General features: G+C 39.1%; 1 protein-coding gene across 1 annotated transcript in view; it reads right to left on the bottom strand.

Moving 5' to 3' along the window:
• Positions 1-19186, bottom strand: part of LOC126349891 (mutS protein homolog 4-like) — a 259596-nt gene that overhangs the window by 233817 nt on the left and 6593 nt on the right. Inside the window, exon 3 of the mRNA XM_050002468.1 lies at positions 9125-9273. Within this exon, the coding sequence (XP_049858425.1) occupies positions 9125-9273 (149 nt within the window). The remainder of the gene's footprint in view (positions 1-9124; positions 9274-19186) is intronic.

The following is a 19186-nucleotide window of genomic DNA, read 5'->3' as shown; positions in this document are numbered from 1 at the left end:
ATATGGATTTGTGTTAAAACTGTATCTAAATAAGGTCTGTGGTATTTAAATGAAAAACCAACTGTGAAAATCAAAATTGATTAGAAAATTAAAATGTAATTAGCGAAAATGTTGTAAGTGGCATGTAAACATAGGTAGTTCTGTAGGTGTTTTGTCAATAATAAATAAAAGACCTATTTTACCACATTCAATGGGAAACTTGGAAACTTATACATTGGTAAAAACATTTTCCAAACCATGTATCTTTTGCATTTTATAAAAATAGTAAAAGTATTGTTAATATTTCATATTTGAGTATTCACACACTCCTAAAATGTTAAATACTTAAAAATCAATAAATGCATTTGCTCTATTAGAGTCAGTGCAACTGTTGAAATATGTCATTAATTTTAAGGGAACAGTTTTAATTGTAATTTTATTAGAAAAACCCTTTATAACAATACTGAGGGTTGTTCAGACTTATATATAAAGAGGCAGCCATGTTGGCATGATAGGGCAGTGTCTTGGAAGATATTTTGCAAGAAGCATGTAATTGCTTAAGTAAGATGTACGTCAGTGTTGTAAGCATGTCAGCATAATTGTGACATCATTTAGAATAAAGGTTCTGAAACCTAATGTTTGTATTGATCATTCATGGTGTAAAAACCATGTTACAGTCGACAATATGAGCTCGTGGCAGCAGCAGATATAAAGCAAATGGATGAGTACACCCTAAAAAATTAGAAGTTTTGTTAATAATAATTTCACATGTCTTAGAGTGAAAATCAGATCTATTGTATGCCTTCCCACTCTGAACTAATGTTCTTGTTCTCATGTCCTTCCTTCTATTTTTGCCCAAATTCATGTTTACAAAACATTCTGAAAGACCTCTGCACAATGGCCCATCAGTGTGATTCTGTGATAACTTTTGCACTCTTTTCAATTTTCTTGAGGATTTGGACCATTATTCCCGTCTTCAGTCTTTTAGAGTCCTCTTGTCTGTTCACACAGTTTTCATCATTCAATAGAACCATTGTATTCCCACCTCTCCTGATATTCTCACAAGCTCTAAACTCAGCTCATCCAAACCTGATGCCTTCACTCCTTTCATCTTCCTCAATGCATCTTCAGTTTCTCTCAATGATAAATCTTTTTCTGTTTGCAGTTCCTCTTCTTCCTCCTCCCAGAGGTGTCCGTATGGATTCAAGAGTTCTTCAAAATATTCTCACCACATGATCTTAGGTTGTTCTTTATTTTCTAGCAATTGGCCACTTTTATTCACAGTTTGAATATAGTCTGTCATATAATTCCATATCTTACTTTTAACCATCTCATATAGCACCTTTTTGAACCTGCACTAGTTTCCTCCATCATTCTACTCCACACATCCATCCACCCACCTTCTTCTGTCCTCTGCCACCACTCCTTTTTGCCTCTGCCTTTCTTGTCTGGTACTTTTCTCTCGTCTCTACTGTTCTTTTCAGGAAGCATGCACTAAAGAATCTATTCTTCTTCTGCACCATATCTTTCATTTATTAATTCCTCCATGATGTTTCCTTTCACCACAGTCTCTCCTTCCACCATGTTGTTTCCTTTCATCTCTTTTTTGCTTGTTTTACCACATGCTATTTCTGCCACACTAGCTAATGTCCTCATAAATCTACCCACCTCTAATGACATTGATGTTGACAGAACATTACTCCTCCTTCCCCCCCCCCCCCCCCCCCTCCCAAATCTACCCAATTCCTCTATCATTCGGATATTTTTACTTCGATATTCTGAGGCAATCATCCCTACTCTCTTCTTCCTTCAGCTTCTATATCCTTACAAACCTATCCTGGTTTTCTGTCCCTTTCTTTAGCCCCATTAACATTCATGATCAGCAGTTGATAGTTGTTATCCAAGGCCTCTGATGGTATTACCTTGAGACCTGTTATGTTCCCATTCATTTCTCAATCATACTCAATAGTCAGCAACAACTTTCTACTGAAATTATTAATGTGACCGGTAATCTTGTGGCTCTCCTTTTTCTTGAAACAAGAGTTTCTTACCAACAAAACATTCCTTTGGCAACAAATCTAAAAGTCTTTTTACCTTCCTCATTTTGATTGCCCCAACCCTCTGATACAATCACACTTCATAACCTTGTCTTTCTCTTCCAACGTGCTTGTTTCACCTCTCATTATAATCACATTCTTTCCTCCACCTGTGTCTGTATTCCTACTTAAAATTCTTGTTTTTCTGCAGAAGTGCAGCCTATGTGTGGGGCATACACTTATAATATCTCCATTGTATGTCTCTTCAGTGATATTTTTAATTTCATCATCCTGTCACTTATTCTCTTCACGTCTTCTTTTAACTCGTCTGTCATTACTACTCCCATTCCATTTCTCCTTCCATCAGGAATCCCCTCAAATATAATGGACAGCCTATTCTCAATTCGCTCCTTCCTTCTCCTTTCCACCTTGTTTCTGCCAACCCAAACAAATCCAATTTCCCCCTTTCCATCATATCCACCATCTCTCTCAACTTTCTCTGTCAATGAATATCTCCCTCAGCCTTCTCTGTCAATGTCCGAATATTCATTGTTTAAAATGATAATCCATGTTCACCGCAGGTTCTTGGTCTATCCTTTCCACAGCCTGTTCCATTCATGAAAGCAATAGGATTATCCATTACTGGCTTGTTGGACCTATTGTAGCTTCACCAGAACCCAATTGGCCATCATTTTTCAGGGTTCCTGTAGGGCCTTCACAACCACCAATCGGTCTCAGGGCACACACAGTCTACACTGCACTTTGTCCCTGCCGGCTGCCCTTGCCCATTTCCTACATTGTGATTGATGAGTTGGACTTGTGGGAGAAATTGCAATAACCTCATTTAACTACTTGAGGAAACTACAACTTATGACCAAAAATCTTGTGTCACTCATTAGTATATACTGCAAGGAGAAGTGTTTCAATGGTAAGCAAGTTTCTTTGCATAATCTATACACAATTACAGGTAAACCATCAGATCCAGATGCTTTTCCTCTGTTGAGTGATTGTAATTAACTTTCTATTCCATTACCACTTATCTCAGTCTCAACAAGCTACATCTACATCTACATCTACATCCATACTCCGCAAGCCACCTGATGGTGTGTGGTGGAGGGTACCCTTCTATTCCAGTCTCGCATTGTTCGTGGAAAGAAGGATTGTCGGTATGATTCTGTGTGGGCTCCAATCTCTCTGATTTTATCCTCATGGTCTCTTCGCGAGATATACGTAGGAGAGAGCAATATACTGCTTGACTCTTCAGTGAAGGTATGTTCTCAAAACTTTAACAAAAGCCCGTACCGAGCTACTGAGCGTCTCTCCTGCAGAGTCTTCCACTGGAGTTTATCTATCATCTCCGTAACACTTTCGCGATTACTAAATGATCCTGTAACGAAGCGCGCTGCTCTCCTTTGGATCTTCTCTATCTCTTCTATCAACCCTATCTGCTATGGATCCCACACTGCTGAGCAGTATTCAAGCAGTGGGCGAACAAGCGAACTGTAACCTACTTCCTTAGTTTTCGGATTCTTCCAATGAATCTCAGTCTGGCATCTGCTTTACCGACGATCAACTTTATATGATCATTCCATTTTAAATCACTCCTAATGCCTACTCCCAGATAATTTATGGAATTAACTGCTTCCAGTTGCTGACCAGCTATTTTGTAGCTAAATGATAAGGGATCTTTCTTTCTATCTATTCGCAGCACATTACACTTGTCTACATTGAGATTCAATTGCCATTCCCTGCACCATGCGTCAATTCGCTGCAGATCCTCCTGCATTTCAGTACAATTTTCCATTGTTACAACCACTTGATACATCACAGCATCATTCGCAAAAAGCCTCAGTGAACTTCCGATGTCATCCACCAGGTCATTTATGTATATTGTGAATAGCAACGGTCCTATGACACTCCCCTACGGCACACCTGAAATCACTCTTACTTCGGAAGACTTCTCTCCATTGAGAATGACATACTGTGTTCTGTTATCTAGGAACTCCTCAATCCAATCACACAATTGGTCTGATAGTCCATATGCTCTTACTTTGTTCATTAAACGACTGTGGGGAACTGTATCGAACGCCTTGCGGAAGTCGAGAATCATGACATCTACCTGTGAACCCATGTCTATGGCCCTCTGAGTGTCGTGGACGAATAGCGTGAGTTGGGTTTCACGCGACCGTCTTTTTCGAAACCCATGCTGATTCCTACAGACTAGATTTCTAGTCTCCAGAAAAGTCATTATACTAATACATAATACATGTTCCAAAATTCTACAATTGATCGACGTTAGAGATATAGGTCTATAGTTCTGCACATCTGTTCGACGTCCCTTCTTGAAAACGGGGATCACCTGTGCTCTTCTCCAATCCTTCGGAACGCTACGCTCTTCTAGAGACCTACGGTACACCGCTGCAAGAAGGGGGCAAGTTCCTTCGCGTACTCTGTGTAAAATCGAACTGGTATCCCATCAGGTCCAGCGGCCTTTCCTCTTTTGAGCTATTTTAATTGTTTCTCTATCCCTCTGTCGTCTACTTCGATATCTACCATTTTGTCATCTGTGCGACAATCTAGAGAAGGAACTACAGTGCAGTCTTCCTCTGTGAAACAGCTTTGGAAGAAGACATTTAGTATTTCGGCCTTTAGTCTGTCATCCTCTGTTTCAGTACCATTTTGGTCACAGAGTGTCTGGACATTTTGTTTTGATCCACCTACCGCTTTGACACAAGACCAAAATTTCTTAGGATTTTCTGCCAAGTCAGTACATAGAACTTTACTTTCGAATTCATTGAACGCCTCTCGCATAGCCCTCCTCACACTACATTTCACTCTGCGTAATTTTTGTTTATCTGCAAGGCTTTGGCTATGTTTATGTTTGCTGTGAAGTTCCCTTTGCTTCCGCAGCAGTTTTCTAACTCGGTTGTTGTACCACAGTGGCTCTTTTCCATCTCTTACGATCATGCTTGGCACATACTCATCTAACACATATTGTACGATGGTTTTAAACTTTGTCCACTGATCCTCAACACTATCTGTCCTTGAGACAAAACTTTTGTGTTTAGCTGTCAGGTACTCTGTAATCTGTTTTTTGCTAAACAGAAAAATCTTCCTAGCTTTTTTAATATTTCTATTTACAGCTGAAATCATCGATGCAGTAACCGCTTTATGATCGCTCATTCCCTGTTCTGCATTAACTGTTTAAAATAGTTCGAGTGTGTTTGTCACCAGAAGGTCTAACATGTTATCGCCACGAGTCGGTTCTCTGTTTGACTGCTCAAGGTAGTTTTCAGATAAAGCACTTTAAAAAATTTCACTGGATTCTTTGTCCTTGCCACCCGTTATGAACGTTTGAGTCTCCCAGTCTATATCCAGCAAATTAAAATCTCCACCCAGAACTATAACATGGTGAGGAAATCTACTCATAATATTTTCCAAATTATTCTTCAGGTGCTCAGCCACACCAGCTGCTGAGCCCGGGAGCCTATAGAGACATCCGATTACCAGGTATGAGCCTGCTTTAACCGTGACCTTCACCCAAATCATTTCACATTTCGGATCTCCGTCAATTTCCTTCGATGCTATTGCACTTCTTATCGCTATAAACACGCGTCCCCCTTCACTGTCCAGCCTGTCTCTGTGGTATACATTCCAATCTGAGTTTAGGATTTCATTACTGTTTACGTCTGGTTTCAGCCAACTTTCTGTCCCTAGTACCATATGGGCGTTGTGACCATTTATTAATGAGAGCAGTTCTGGGACCTTTCTATAGACACTCCTGCAGTTAACTATCACATTAATATTGTTATTCCCTGTTGCATTTTGCCTACTCCTACCTTGCCGTGTCTCAGGAGGCGTCTTGTCGGGCCTAGGGAGGGAATTCTCTAACCTAAAAAACCCCCATGTGCACTCCACACGTACTCCTCTACCCTTGTAGCTGCTTCCGGGGTGTAGTGCATGCCTGACCTATTCAGGAGGACCCTATATTTCTCCACCCGATAGCGAAGGTCGAGAAATTTGCACCCCAGCTCTCCGCAGAATCGTCTGAGCCTCTGGTTTAAGCCTTCCACTCGGCTCCAAACCAGAGGACCACGATCAGTTCTGGGAACAATACTACAAATAGCTCTGATTCCACCCCGCAAGCAAGGCTTTCCGCCTTCACCAATTCAGCCAACCGCCTGTATGAACTGAGGATGACCTCTGAACCCAGACGGCAGGAGTCATTGCTGCAAACACGAGCAACAATTTGCAGTCGGGTGCACCCAGTGCTCTCTATCGGCGCTGGTAGGGCCTCCTCCACATCTTGGATGAGACCCCCCGGCAAGCAGACAGAGTGAACACTGGCCTTCTTCCCCGACCTTTCCGCTTTTTCCCTAAGCTGCTCCATCACCCGCCTAACGTTGGAGCTCCCAATAACTAATAAATCCCTCCCCCTGTATGCCTGCTCGGACCTTGCCGAAGGAGCAGCCACATGTCCACTCACAGGCAGAGCGGGCGATGCCACATGGCCAGCCTCCACATTTACCCTTCGCCTCGTGCGCGCGCCACGAACGCCGCTGAACCCGCCACTCCCCTTTGGGAGATGGTGGCCCAACCGCGCCCGGCACCCGCGAAGATGTCTCAACAGCAGGGACAGTGGGTGAAGCATGTAACACCTGAGGTGAACCTTGCGACGCACCAGACTCCCCACTGCCGCTACACTCCGAGGCAGCAGCCTGAAGACAACTGACCGCGGCCATCAACACGCTCAGCTGTTCGCGAAGAGTGGCCAGCTCCTCCTGCGTCCGTACACAGCAGTTACACATCCTATCCATCCTAAGGAATCAATTTACTGAAGAGACTTAATCAACTTTTAACTAGACTGCTAATTCACTAAAGGCGGCTGATTGTTGACTAAACTGTGATTGCTAGCCACTTCTTGTAGAAAACAATGAAAATAGCACTACCTGTCTCTGACCTGTATTGAAAACAAACACTAGCACTACTGGCACTATGGTTGACTAAAGGGACTCTCTCTGACTGTATTCAAAACAAACACGAAATCTATGGAACACTATTAATGGCACTCGACAATTAAAGCTTCCTAAAAGCAAAAACACACGGAAGAAGAAGTGACAAGTAAGAAAAACACAGTTAATATTTAAATTAACGTAGCTCGCTGCACAGCAGACGTGAAGCAGACGGCGGTTACAACGACACTCCACAATGATGTGGTGATTGAAAAGAGAGTCATACTATCATATTCCACAGCTAAACAACCTTTGATCTGTAGTCGATGAGTCAAGATGTATTTTCTGAAAGACTGAAATGTAACAGTTACAACTATTTATAAAGAAAATAGAGATACACAAGTGACCTCTAATTGTAGACTCATTTTTCTTCTTCTCACATTCTCAAATATTTTTGAGAAGATAGCTTACAATACAACATTGTTCTATCTTCCTGAGAATAGCCTTTTAACAACAGCCCAGTTTGGCTTCATGTAGTTTTCCACTACATAGCTGAAAGGTTCAAATCTTCCCCTATTACTACAAATCTTACCCACAAACAAGTTGCCCAGATAATCTCCTCTACTTACTTTCTGACAAACACAGCTCCCACTTTCAAAAACTCAGCTGCACCCCCTTTCTTACACAGTGCCACCTAGGCCTCAAATGTTTCATTATGGTACACCAACAAGGATAAGACTTTAACAAGTCTAGTCCTGAAATAAGATCATCTCTCTCTGACAATATTCTCACATCAACAGTAACTCATCTAACCTCTGTAATATTTGTGTAAAACAATATGACCTCCCAGTACCTTTATCCCTACCCCACAGTTCCAACTCTCACGTCATTCGCACTGTAAAACTTGTTTCTTGCATCCACCAATTACCACTTACTCCAGTTCCACCAATGCTAAATGGTACAACATCAAAGGCAGAGCAACATTTGGAGCCATCCATGTTATTTACTAACTAATGTTTTCACTGCATGTCTTTTTTTATAGTGATATGACTGTAACTAAACTGGCAGAACTTCAGAATGAACACAGAAGAACTGTTCATATTGTGGCCACCCAGTATCTATTTGCTCTACAGCATGATTCAAGACACCTGAGTAAACACTAAACCCCATACATAATGTTTGGGTCTTCCTGCTGAATGCTAGTTCCCTTGAACACCATAGATAGGACAGTAGTCCCCTATATATCCATGCATCCTAGTACTGTCAAGGGCTTAACCCCCATTAAGATCCCAAATATTTTTTATGAATAAAGAATATTATTATTTCTTGAATTTCTATTTTATCTACAAGTTTCTTTGCGTCTCCCTTTTAGGTTTCCCACACACTTCTTCTGCTTTCCTCCTGGTTCTTAATTGGATTATGAATATGATTTTTTATTTCTCTTTCTCTTTACTCCACCCTCACTGGTACTGTGCTTGTCAATGTACTATCTTTGATCTGCTGTCTCTGATGACTTCCCCTTCTTCTTTGTCTCTTTCTGTACTCACAACAGATTGGTCCCTCTCAACTTCCCTCTCAGCCTCCCTTCACAAACCTCCCAACAAATCCCTGTTTTCTCTATGAGAAAGGAACATAAAATTTCTGAAATATAAGACAAACTTTTTCTGCTTTTAAGTGTTCCTGTTGACAGTGCTTGAAATTTAACTTCCTCAGAGTAATTATTGGCAAGCCATTCTTTGTAGTTATAATTTAACAATTTTCACAACTGAAATTCAATTTTGATACAAATGAAAATAGTTTTTATTACAGTTCTGATTTTCACAGAGTGCCATCTTCTGATCATAACGTATGCAGTAAAATCAAAAATGCGTTTTGCTCCAAAACTTTGTAACATGTTATTCAGTATTATTATGTACTTCTTACATATGCCAGGTTATTCAGTATTTCTACACATCATATGATATTAAACCTTCAAAGGAACTACATTTTTAGTGACCCCTTTGATATAAAACCAGTGACCACTACAGTTGTTGCACAATTCAGAAACACTAATCCTGTAATAAATGTCTGAATTATCACAGTTTCATTACACCATATTTCAAAAATAAATAAAATATTATTTATACAAATTTTGTATATAGCTAGGGCAAAACTTACTTCAACAGGATTGAATATATTCACTTTTGTGAGTGTACTGACATAACTCTGACTGTCACTTATTTGACAGAGGACCAGATGAGGATGTCGAACATCAATTGCAGCAATCCCCACTTCTCCTCGAGCATAGCCACGACCCTCACAGATTGCTTTTTCAATAGAACAAAAAACAAAGTCCAAAATTATTATTGAAAATACTCAGTATGACTGTTCTTTTCATGTAGATCTTATATAAACAGAAATATTTTCATTGATTTCTCAACTTATGAAGTACACAGACAAAGCATAATAGTTGCATATGGAATAATGCATAAATACACTATTGCACAGAAAAAAATTGTAATTGGATAAACAATTTACGTTCCATTGAAAAGATATGACACATCAAGCAACAAAATGCACAAATTAAACATAAAAATGACCAAAAATTAATTCCTGCCCATCTCTGAAAGATGAGACTTGGAAGACAGTTACATATAAGCTACATACATATAATGGTAAGACTATATTAGCAGTGTTGCCAGTAGGTCAACACAATGAGGTACCCTTTTTATGTGAAAAGCAGGCAGAAGGAGGCCTTTTGGTTAACTTATCCACAGGGTGACGCAGTTGCTTCGGAAATTCACACATGGGGCACCATCGAGTGTATGCCGACTGATCTCTACTTCTGGTATCTGTAAGTGAATAAAATTTGTCTGGATCTACATAACATGAGTTTTTGTGAAATTAAGGGTTATGCTCCTAGATGTGAACCATGAACCAGTTGTAATCTTGTTTCATTATTCTCCTGGCTGTGTCTGGTATGGGTGTATTTGGCTATTTCTGTCATAAGAGAACATTTTATAGTTTTTGAAGATGTCTCCAATAGTCAGAGTAAATCATTTATGCAGGCCAAGACGAGGAGGAAATCAAGGATGTAAGCTTGTGGAACACCACATTTACGGTTTTCCCACTCTGAATTTAGTTTTATTCCTATTCTATCATTTCTAATGTGATCACCTATTTTCTGTTGCTAAGATGCACCTCCGTCCTTGCATACGGAATGCATTTAATGCCATACCAGTTTGTTTTTCCATAGTAGAATTTTACGGTCTAGATGACCAAAAATGTTAGCAATATCACAGAAAATGCCAACATCTTTGTTTTATTTACTTCTAACTGCAGTTGATTTTGTGATATTATAAATTCTTATCCATAGAGAAGCTTTTACGAAAGCCAAAAACTCAGAGAACATGGAATGACAGAAGTGTGTCTGTAATTAAGAGGTCATTAGCATACATCCAGTTCTATAAATGGATGGTACTGCTTCTTATTTCAGTCTTTCAAGAAATATACCTTTACTTATAGCCTCGTTACAAAGGTAACTCAGAGGAGGGCTGGGGGCTACCAACTCGGCATTAGATTGGTATACAGTACAATGCCATCCATAGTCACAAGAGTTGCTACTGTAGTGACCTAATGATATTTGTAGACTTTTAACAGGCAAATTAGCAAAACTGGTGACTGATGGCAGAGTATGCAATGACTTTTTAAGTAAATTTAACAGACCTGCCTTTAATGATTATTTATATCCCTGTTTTTTAGCTACTTTTAAGAATTTAGTGACCCATAAATTTAATTTAATATCATCTGTCTCACAGTTACTGGCTTCAGGAAGTTGAGTAGCATTTGCTTCATCAGGTTTCTTTGTTTCATGTCCAATAATGATCCATACTGTCCTTACTTTGTTATTGTAATCAGGAATTTTTGTGTGTAGTACTTTTTTTTCTTTTTATTGATGCAGTGAAGATTTTTACATGGCAGATTGTAGTGAACTTGTAAGTCTTGATTAAAGTTATTCACCTGCTATAAATTAAGCACTTTCCTCCTAACACACATTTTAATCTCAGATGTTAGCTTCCCTTTCTCTCACCTGCCAATATAATTGTGCCCACGCCATTGTGAAGAAAAACTGGATTCATATTAATGTAAGAAAACTTCTAGGAGAGAAATAAATTTTTCATCTACTGTGTGTCCTTGGTAAACTTCTTCCCATTTTTCATTAAGTACATTCTCCCTGAATAGTATATCTGAGGCAGTATTTACAATGCTGTGAAATCTTACTTTTCCCTTCTGAGTTTAAACCTGATTTTTTTGTAAATTTAATTTCTGTCACTTGATCATAATGGCCAGAAAATGATATATTATGAGACACCCATCTGTTTCATGAAATATAGTTGGATTTAGATATAAATTATCAATTGTTATGGCACCATGCCCTATTCTTGTTGGAAATGTTATTGCAAGTGTCAGAGCAAAGTTATAGACATCAGTGATTCCAGGTGCCTTTGTCCAGAACTGTTTGAATGTAATCAACATTGAAATCACTGTATACAACCAGTAGACAATTATTTATGTTAAGTTACTCTGAAAGTTTAAAACATTTCCCATTTATGATCTGTACACTTCAGAACAACTACTATGTTTGTTTCTACTTACACTGCTGAAATACAGCACGTAAAGAAGTGTTCAGTGCAGTACTATCTAGGGTTTTATGGCCTATGGCTCAATTCAACTTTGTTCTGTACATAGTAACTCCTCCTTTAATCAGATCAGGCCTATGGTAATGTGATACTGTTTATATTTACCTAGGTGCATCTGTTCAGCAACAGTTTCTATCTTGACTATCCATGAGTGCTGTCATATACATTAAGAGCTACATATATTGTTGGAATTTTAATGACATGGTAAAAAAATAAGGGGTGCCTTGGATCCTACCCATCAAGGAAATCATAGACAGAAGACTGCGTAAGAACAGTGCTGTGAACAATACATCATAGCAAAACTGGAAGTCATTCACATAAAACTACTTTGGAAGGCTGGAGGAGGGAAGGGGGGGGGGGGGGGGAAATCTTCAAGAAAATAAAAAAGTAACAACGCATCTTTTACTGAGGAAAACATCTTTCATATAGCAGCTTCATATTTAAGTATTCTGCATTATCATGCTCAATGGAACTAGGCTGTCAGCTGTAGAATCAAGTATTTTCAAAAACAACTAATTTCCTAGATTTCAGTAGTCACACTGTGAGATAGTTAAATAATCTGGTCAAGAGCCTTTTAACGGCTTCCTAAAGGAGTGTGATATTTACATGACTTCATGGCAGTCTTCATTGTTGTTTCCATTTATAATCAAAACAACTTTTTCAGGTCAGACTCTGCTGAAAAGTATAGCAATAATTTCTATTGTTTGTGAATTAAGTTATATCAAACAACCAGGATCCTTCATTCACTTCCTTCTGGATTGTGATAAATGAATCTCAGTATAAAGGAGAACTAGTCAGTTAATACATTAGCATAAAAGACATGTTAAAAACTGCTACAGTTGCTGTATCCGCAAGTAGCCAGATACCAGCGCGCACATCAAAGCCCAGGAGGGAAACACCTGTGGCCACAAGGCAGAAGGGCTGCTACGGAAGGGAACATGGCACCAAGCAGTAGCGAGGCTAAACACAGGTGACTGTCTATGGTCAGGGCACAGACAAGGACGAAACCAAAGCAACGACTGTAGACAATGAAGTGCAAAGCAGAAACCTTCGTCACAATGGCATCAGCAGGTGAAGAGAAAAGAGAGAGACAATCCAAATCGTGAACAGAAATAAAAACTAAATGCGAGTGAAGTTGTCACTGAATAGGCCATAGTACAGTGATGATAATAACTGACAATATCAACATAAGTACAGAACTGACTGAGTGTTCGCTGAGTGGCCGCATTTATATCAGCCTATTCATCAGCCTATTTGTGTGACTAGAAGCGTAGTGCACTCATGCCAAGAGCCCAGCACTGCAGCAAGTTCTAACGGTCATATAAGTCCATTTCCTCTGGCAGGCATTCAACTTTTGTGGAGCTGGAAACCAGAACAGTAACTACTAACACTTTGAGAACTTTTTAGCTTATTCTACTTATTCTTAAATGCCTGCAGTGAAACATCCAATGCAATAAAATGACAAATTGCCACCTAAAAACAGTTCCTGCCCTTTTAGTTATAGTATGTAACTGTTGTTTATATCTATGGTATACTTTGGGTGAACCCATTAGAGATAGAGCATAATCTTGAATTGGACAAGAATGTGGAAAGAAAATGGTAGCATCCTTTTCAAAGGCAGCATCTTGATGTTTGCAATAAATGATTTAGAGAAACCACAGGGAAGACAAACTATCACTTAGAAAACGGCTCCTGTTTTTGTAGAATTTATTTTTAAATCTTGTGGTTTGAGTGTATACTCACAGTTAATCTAGAATTTGATTTCATTGTGAGTTATATAGATGATATTAAAGAATGAAAACATTGACATAAGAATGTCAAGTTCATTTGAGAAGTTCCCACATGATATTTATTTATGACATTTTTATAATAATTTTGATCATTTTTATAGAATAAATAGTTCATTCATTTTTGCTGCATTCCTTGTCCATTTATATCAGATGACAGCCATTGTAAAGGAATATACAATTTTCTAGCATTTCTAGGTGTATGTCAATCCAGTAAGAGGTAAATTTAAGTGCAAATCACATTCAGTTGTTGGGCAGATTATAACCACCAGTATACTGATTCCATTTTACAGTGTTATCATTTGATTTAAAAAAAAAAAAAAAATCATTAGCTACAGGCATCACTTAGGGCCTTAGGCTAATCACATCCAGTTTCCCTAAACGGTAAATTTTCCTCCTTCTTTCATGGTCAAAAGCTTGTAAAAATGTGCAATATTTGCAGACAACCACAGATATTAGTCAATAGGTAGAACTTCATAGTACTAGGCACAGAAACAGGATTGTAATGGCTTATTGCTAACAGATTAATTACTAATACATGTGTTATGGTTCAAATGGCTCTGAGCAGCAAATGTGTAGACATGAAGAATAAAGATATGTTGTTGTTGTTGTTGTCTTCAGTCCTGAGACTGGTTTGATGCAGCTCTCCATGCTACTCTATCCTGTGCAAGCTTCTTCATCTCCCAGTACCTACTGCAACCCACATCCTTCTGAATCTACTTAGTGTAGTCATCTCTTGGTCTCCCTCTATGATTTTTTCCCTCTACACTGCCCTCCAATACTAAATTGGTGGTCCCTTGATGCCTCAGAACATGTCCTACCAACCAATCCCTTCTTCTGGTCAAGTTGTGCCACAAACTTCTCTTCTCCCCAATCCTATTCAATACTTCCTCATTAGTTATGTGATCTACCCATCTAATCTTCAGCATTCTTCTGTAGCACCACATTTCGAAAGCTTCTTGTCCAAACTATTTATCGTCCATGTTTCACTTCCATACATGGCTACACTCCATACAAATACTTTCAGAAATGACTTCCTGACACTCAAATCAATACTCGATGTTAACAAATTTCTCTTCTTCAGAAACGCTTTCGTTGCCATTGCCAGTCTACATTTTATATCCTCTCTACTTCGACCATCATCAGTTATTTTGCTCCCCAAATTGCAAAACTCCTTTACTACTTTAAGTGTCTCATTTCCTAATCTAATTCCCTCAGCATCACCCGACTTAATTCGACTACATTCCATTATCCTCGTTTTGCTTTTGTTGATGTTCATCTTATATCCTTCTTTTAAGGCACTGTCCATTCCGTTGAACTGCTCTTCCAAGTCCTTTGCTGTCTCTGACAGAAATACAATGTAATCAGCGAACCTTAAAGTTTTTATTTCTTCTCCATGGATTTTAATACCTACTCCAAATTTTTCTTTTGTTTCCTTTACTGCTTGCTCAGTATACAGATTGAATAATATCGGGGAGAGGCTGCAACCCTGTCTTACTCCCTTCCCAACCACTGCTTCCCTTTCATGTCCCTCGACTCTTATAACTGCCATCTGGTTTCTGTACAAATTGTAAATAGCCTTTCGCTCCCTGTATTTTACCCCTGCCACCTTTAGAATTTGAAAGAGAGTATTCCAATCAACATTGTCAAAAGCTTTCTCTAAGTCTACAAATGCTAGAAATGTAGGTTTGCCTTTCCTTAATCTGTCTTCTAAGATAAGTCGTAAGGTCAGTATTGCCTCGCGTGTTCCAGTATTTCTACGGAATCCAAACTGATCTTCCCCGAGGTCGGCTTCTACTAGTTTTTCCATTCGTCTGTAAAGAATTCGAGTTAGTATTTTGCAGCTGTGGCTTATTAAACTGATTGTTCGGTAATTTTCACATCTGTCAACACCAGCTTTCTTTGGGATTGGAATTATTATATTCTTCTTGAAGTCTGGGGGTATTTCGCCTGTTTCATACATCTTGCTCACCAGATGGCACAGTTTTGTCAGGACTGGCTCTCCCAAGGCGGTCAGTAGTTCCAATGGAATGTTGTCTACTCCGGGGGCCTTGTTTCGACTCAGGTCTTTCAGTGCTCTGTCAAACTCTTCACGCAGTATCGTATCTCCCATTTCATCTTCATCTACATCCTCTTCAATTTCCATAATATTGTCCTGAAGTACTTCGCCCTTGTATAGACCCTCTATATACTCCTTCCACCTTTCTGCTTTCCCTTCTTTGCTTAGGACTGGGTTTCCATCTGAGCTCTTGATATTCATACAAGTGGTTCTCTCTTCTCTCCAAAGGTCTCTTTAATTTTCCTGTAGGCAGTATCTATCTTACCTCAAGTGAGATAAACCTCTACATCCTTACATTTGTCCTCTAGCCATTCCTGCTTAGCCATTTTGCACTTCTTGTCGATCTCATTTTTGAGACGTTTGTATTCCTTTTTCCCTGCTTCATTTACTGCATTTTTATATTTTCTCCTTTCATCAATTAAATTCAATATTTCTTCTGTTACCCAAGGATTTCTACTAGCCCTCGTCTTTTTACCTACTTGATCCTCTGCTGCCTTCACTACTTCATCCCTCAAAGCTACCCATTCTTCTTCTACTGTATTTCTTTCCCCCATTTCTGTCAATTGTTCCCTTATGCTCTCCCTGAAACTCTGTACAACCTCTGGTTCTTTCAGTTTATCCAGGTCCCATCTCCTTAAATTTAAAGATATAGAATGTCAATAATGTTTGTTTTATTTAAAAAGCTTCAAGAGTTTTCCCATAAAACATTTGGAGGCATTGCTTATCAGCACACCCTTGTACCTTTGAGACCTGAAAGCTAATGTAAATTTTTCAAAGCTATATAATAAAGAGATTTTTTAACATATGTACTACTAATTAATCTGTTGGCAACAAACACACTATAAACCTGCTTCTGTGCCTAGCACTATGAAATTCTAGCTGTTGACCAATGTCCTTGGTAAGCTTTTGCCCATAACATTATGTTTCTAGATAAAGAAGTAGGTGAACTTACAATTTAGGGACACTGGTGGTAATCAGCCTAACGCCCTAAGTGGTGCAAGATGGAAACCTGGGAAAATTTTGTATCACTATCTGTGCGGTTAAATCTTTTGAGTTATTGAGAAAATTACCATGCTATACACTCTCACTCACTCTCACTCCCCCTCCCCATAATCAAACAGACCTAGTTGACTGTACAGCATGTAATATTGTTCTTGTTCCACATACACTGCTGCTGATGGTATACATTTTTCTGTCCGGCTTAAATGAGATTTTACTGACCTTGTTATCAGACTTCATTCCTAGTGAATTAGCAGTAAAGTGCAACACATTATAAGCAATGAACTCTTAAAAGAAGGAAAATGTTGGTATAGTCTTTAACAGTCACTGGAGACTCATTGTTAGACTGTCCACTGGACAAAAGATAGATAGACCACGCCATTACAAATGATTCATAATCTATGAAAACAGATGTTTCTATGTCAGTAGTAAGAGGAACATAATAGTAAGTGAAATGTACATCCTGAATTTCAACTGTGGTACATGGCATATCAGAGGATTCACTTTAAGTTAACATACCAGTAACGAATGTGTGTTAATCTATACAAATGTCACGTATCTAGTAGTAGATAGTTAATTGATAGAAATTTTGATGGAATAGTTTGTCTGCATATAGAAAAAAAGAAATAAAAACTGTGGAGAGAATTACGGAGAGACCACTACTCATTAAGAAAGAAAACATGCATACATAAAAATACAATCAAATGTCGCAGACACCGTGGAAGATATCAAGATTAAACGAGGGGAATAAGTTTTCAGAGAACTTCAAACTTTTATGGACGTGGCATTTAACAGGCAAATGATATGAAAATCTCACACAGCTCTTATCTGTTCAGTCCTAATGACCTCAATGTCAATGGGGCATTAAGCCCCACCCCATTATCTGTTCAAAAATTGGCACCAACACTTTTCTACTGACAGTGACACATTGTTAAATATGAACTAATGGGCTTATTTACTCAAACAATGAAAAATCAAGGATGGAATGTAACAAATTATGAGAAGAAAGTTGCTACTCACCATATAGCGGAGATGCTGAGTAGCAGATAGGCATAACAAAAAGACTCACAATTATAGCTTTTGGCCATTAAGACCTTCGTCAATGATACACACACATGGATCCTTCCCACTACACCAGCTTTTCTGACTTACGCAATTGGGAACTTTCCCTGTAATACATCCTCCGTTCCCGTAGCCATCCTGGCCTCAACCTTTGTTAGTCCCTGTCCTCATCCACCCAGCCCCTTCCTTGTTCCCATTCCAGCACTACAAAGCTCTCATTTCACCAAAACACCCAGTCTTTTAATTTCTCTCCTTTTCTCCTACTTCCCCCCCCCCCCCCTCCCCAGCCCTCCATCTAACCTGCAGCACTCTTCACTGTCTGCCTTTCTCACCATACCAGTCGCCACTCCCATCATGCACTGGTGCTGCTACTCGCAGTGCGGTTTCAGTTGTCTGAGACTTCAGTCGTGTGTGTAAGTTGCATTTGTGTGTGTGTGTGTGTGTGTGTGTGTGTGTGTGTGTGTGTGTGTGTGTTTGTGTGTGTGTGGATGTGTGTATGTCTATTGTTGACAAAGGCCTTAATGGCTGAAAGCTATAATTGTGGGTCTTTTATTGCAACTCAGTCTCCACTACATGGTGAGTAGCTTATTTACTCACATTTATCCGTTCATATAAGTGGTCGTAATGGTAATGTTGCAAAGGTTCTGGCCATAATCACTGCAAATGTTGGCATTAAGCTCAAAAGAATTCCTTGGTTTAGGTGTAATACACTGGAATTGCTTGGAATCTTGCATCTAGCTCTTCACTGAAGGCTTCAATAGTTCCCGAATTGTATCAGTGACTATAACTTCCAAGTCGATACCGGTTCATCAGTCATTGGTAATCGGAGAAAACATTTATTTGGTTTGGATCTCCTACACTAACAGCCTTACAGCACAAATTAGGAAGCTGTAGCAGAGAGCAAGATCCTATTAAATGAAGTTTTAATGTACAGATGTCTTAAAGGAAGAGTTCTTGGTACCATAAGTAATATTTGTAACAACAGTCTCGTCAAGTGTTCAGAATATCTTGGAATTGGTTTCCTTTTGGAGTTTATATGCCAAATTTTGATTTCCAGAAGTAGAAGATGAGTCTAGATATTCACACAGTGCTAGGTTTAGGTAGGACCTCATTTTCAATAGCATCCTTTTGGGTATTAGGCTATTTCATACTATAACACTAAAATTAACTATACAACAAATACATCTGTCCTCACAGCAGTCTTGTTCAAAGCAATGAAACTGTTCAGTCTGCCAAGTGTCTTCCTTTTGTACCATCTCATTTCATTTGTAATACAATAACCCACATCATCATTCTCGAACATCAACGGATAGTCCAAAGTTAAGACGCCTGTGGGTAGGTGGCTGTATGGAAGGCAACTGCCTGTGCTACTACAGCAGATGATTAGCATATAACAGCAAATCAGGAGCTTATACCCAGGGACTGAGACTTCTTAAAGCAAGACACTGATGCTGCATGGGAGGAATGCTTGTTTATGGTGTTGAATTCAGGTCTTGCAAAGCCATTGGACAACAAACGCACACGACCCATTGGACTGTAACCATTGGTGGCTAGGATGTTGGTAGCTTGTAGCCATCCTCCATGCCATTACTGTAGCTCTCTTGTTTTATGTTTAGACAGCATTATGAAAAAG

The sequence above is a fragment of the Schistocerca gregaria genome, chromosome 1 (assembly GCF_023897955.1).
Source record: "Schistocerca gregaria isolate iqSchGreg1 chromosome 1, iqSchGreg1.2, whole genome shotgun sequence".
NCBI lineage: Eukaryota > Metazoa > Arthropoda > Insecta > Orthoptera > Acrididae > Schistocerca > Schistocerca gregaria.
Note: the sequence above shows the minus strand (reverse complement) of the source record. Positions and strands in the feature narration are given on the sequence as shown.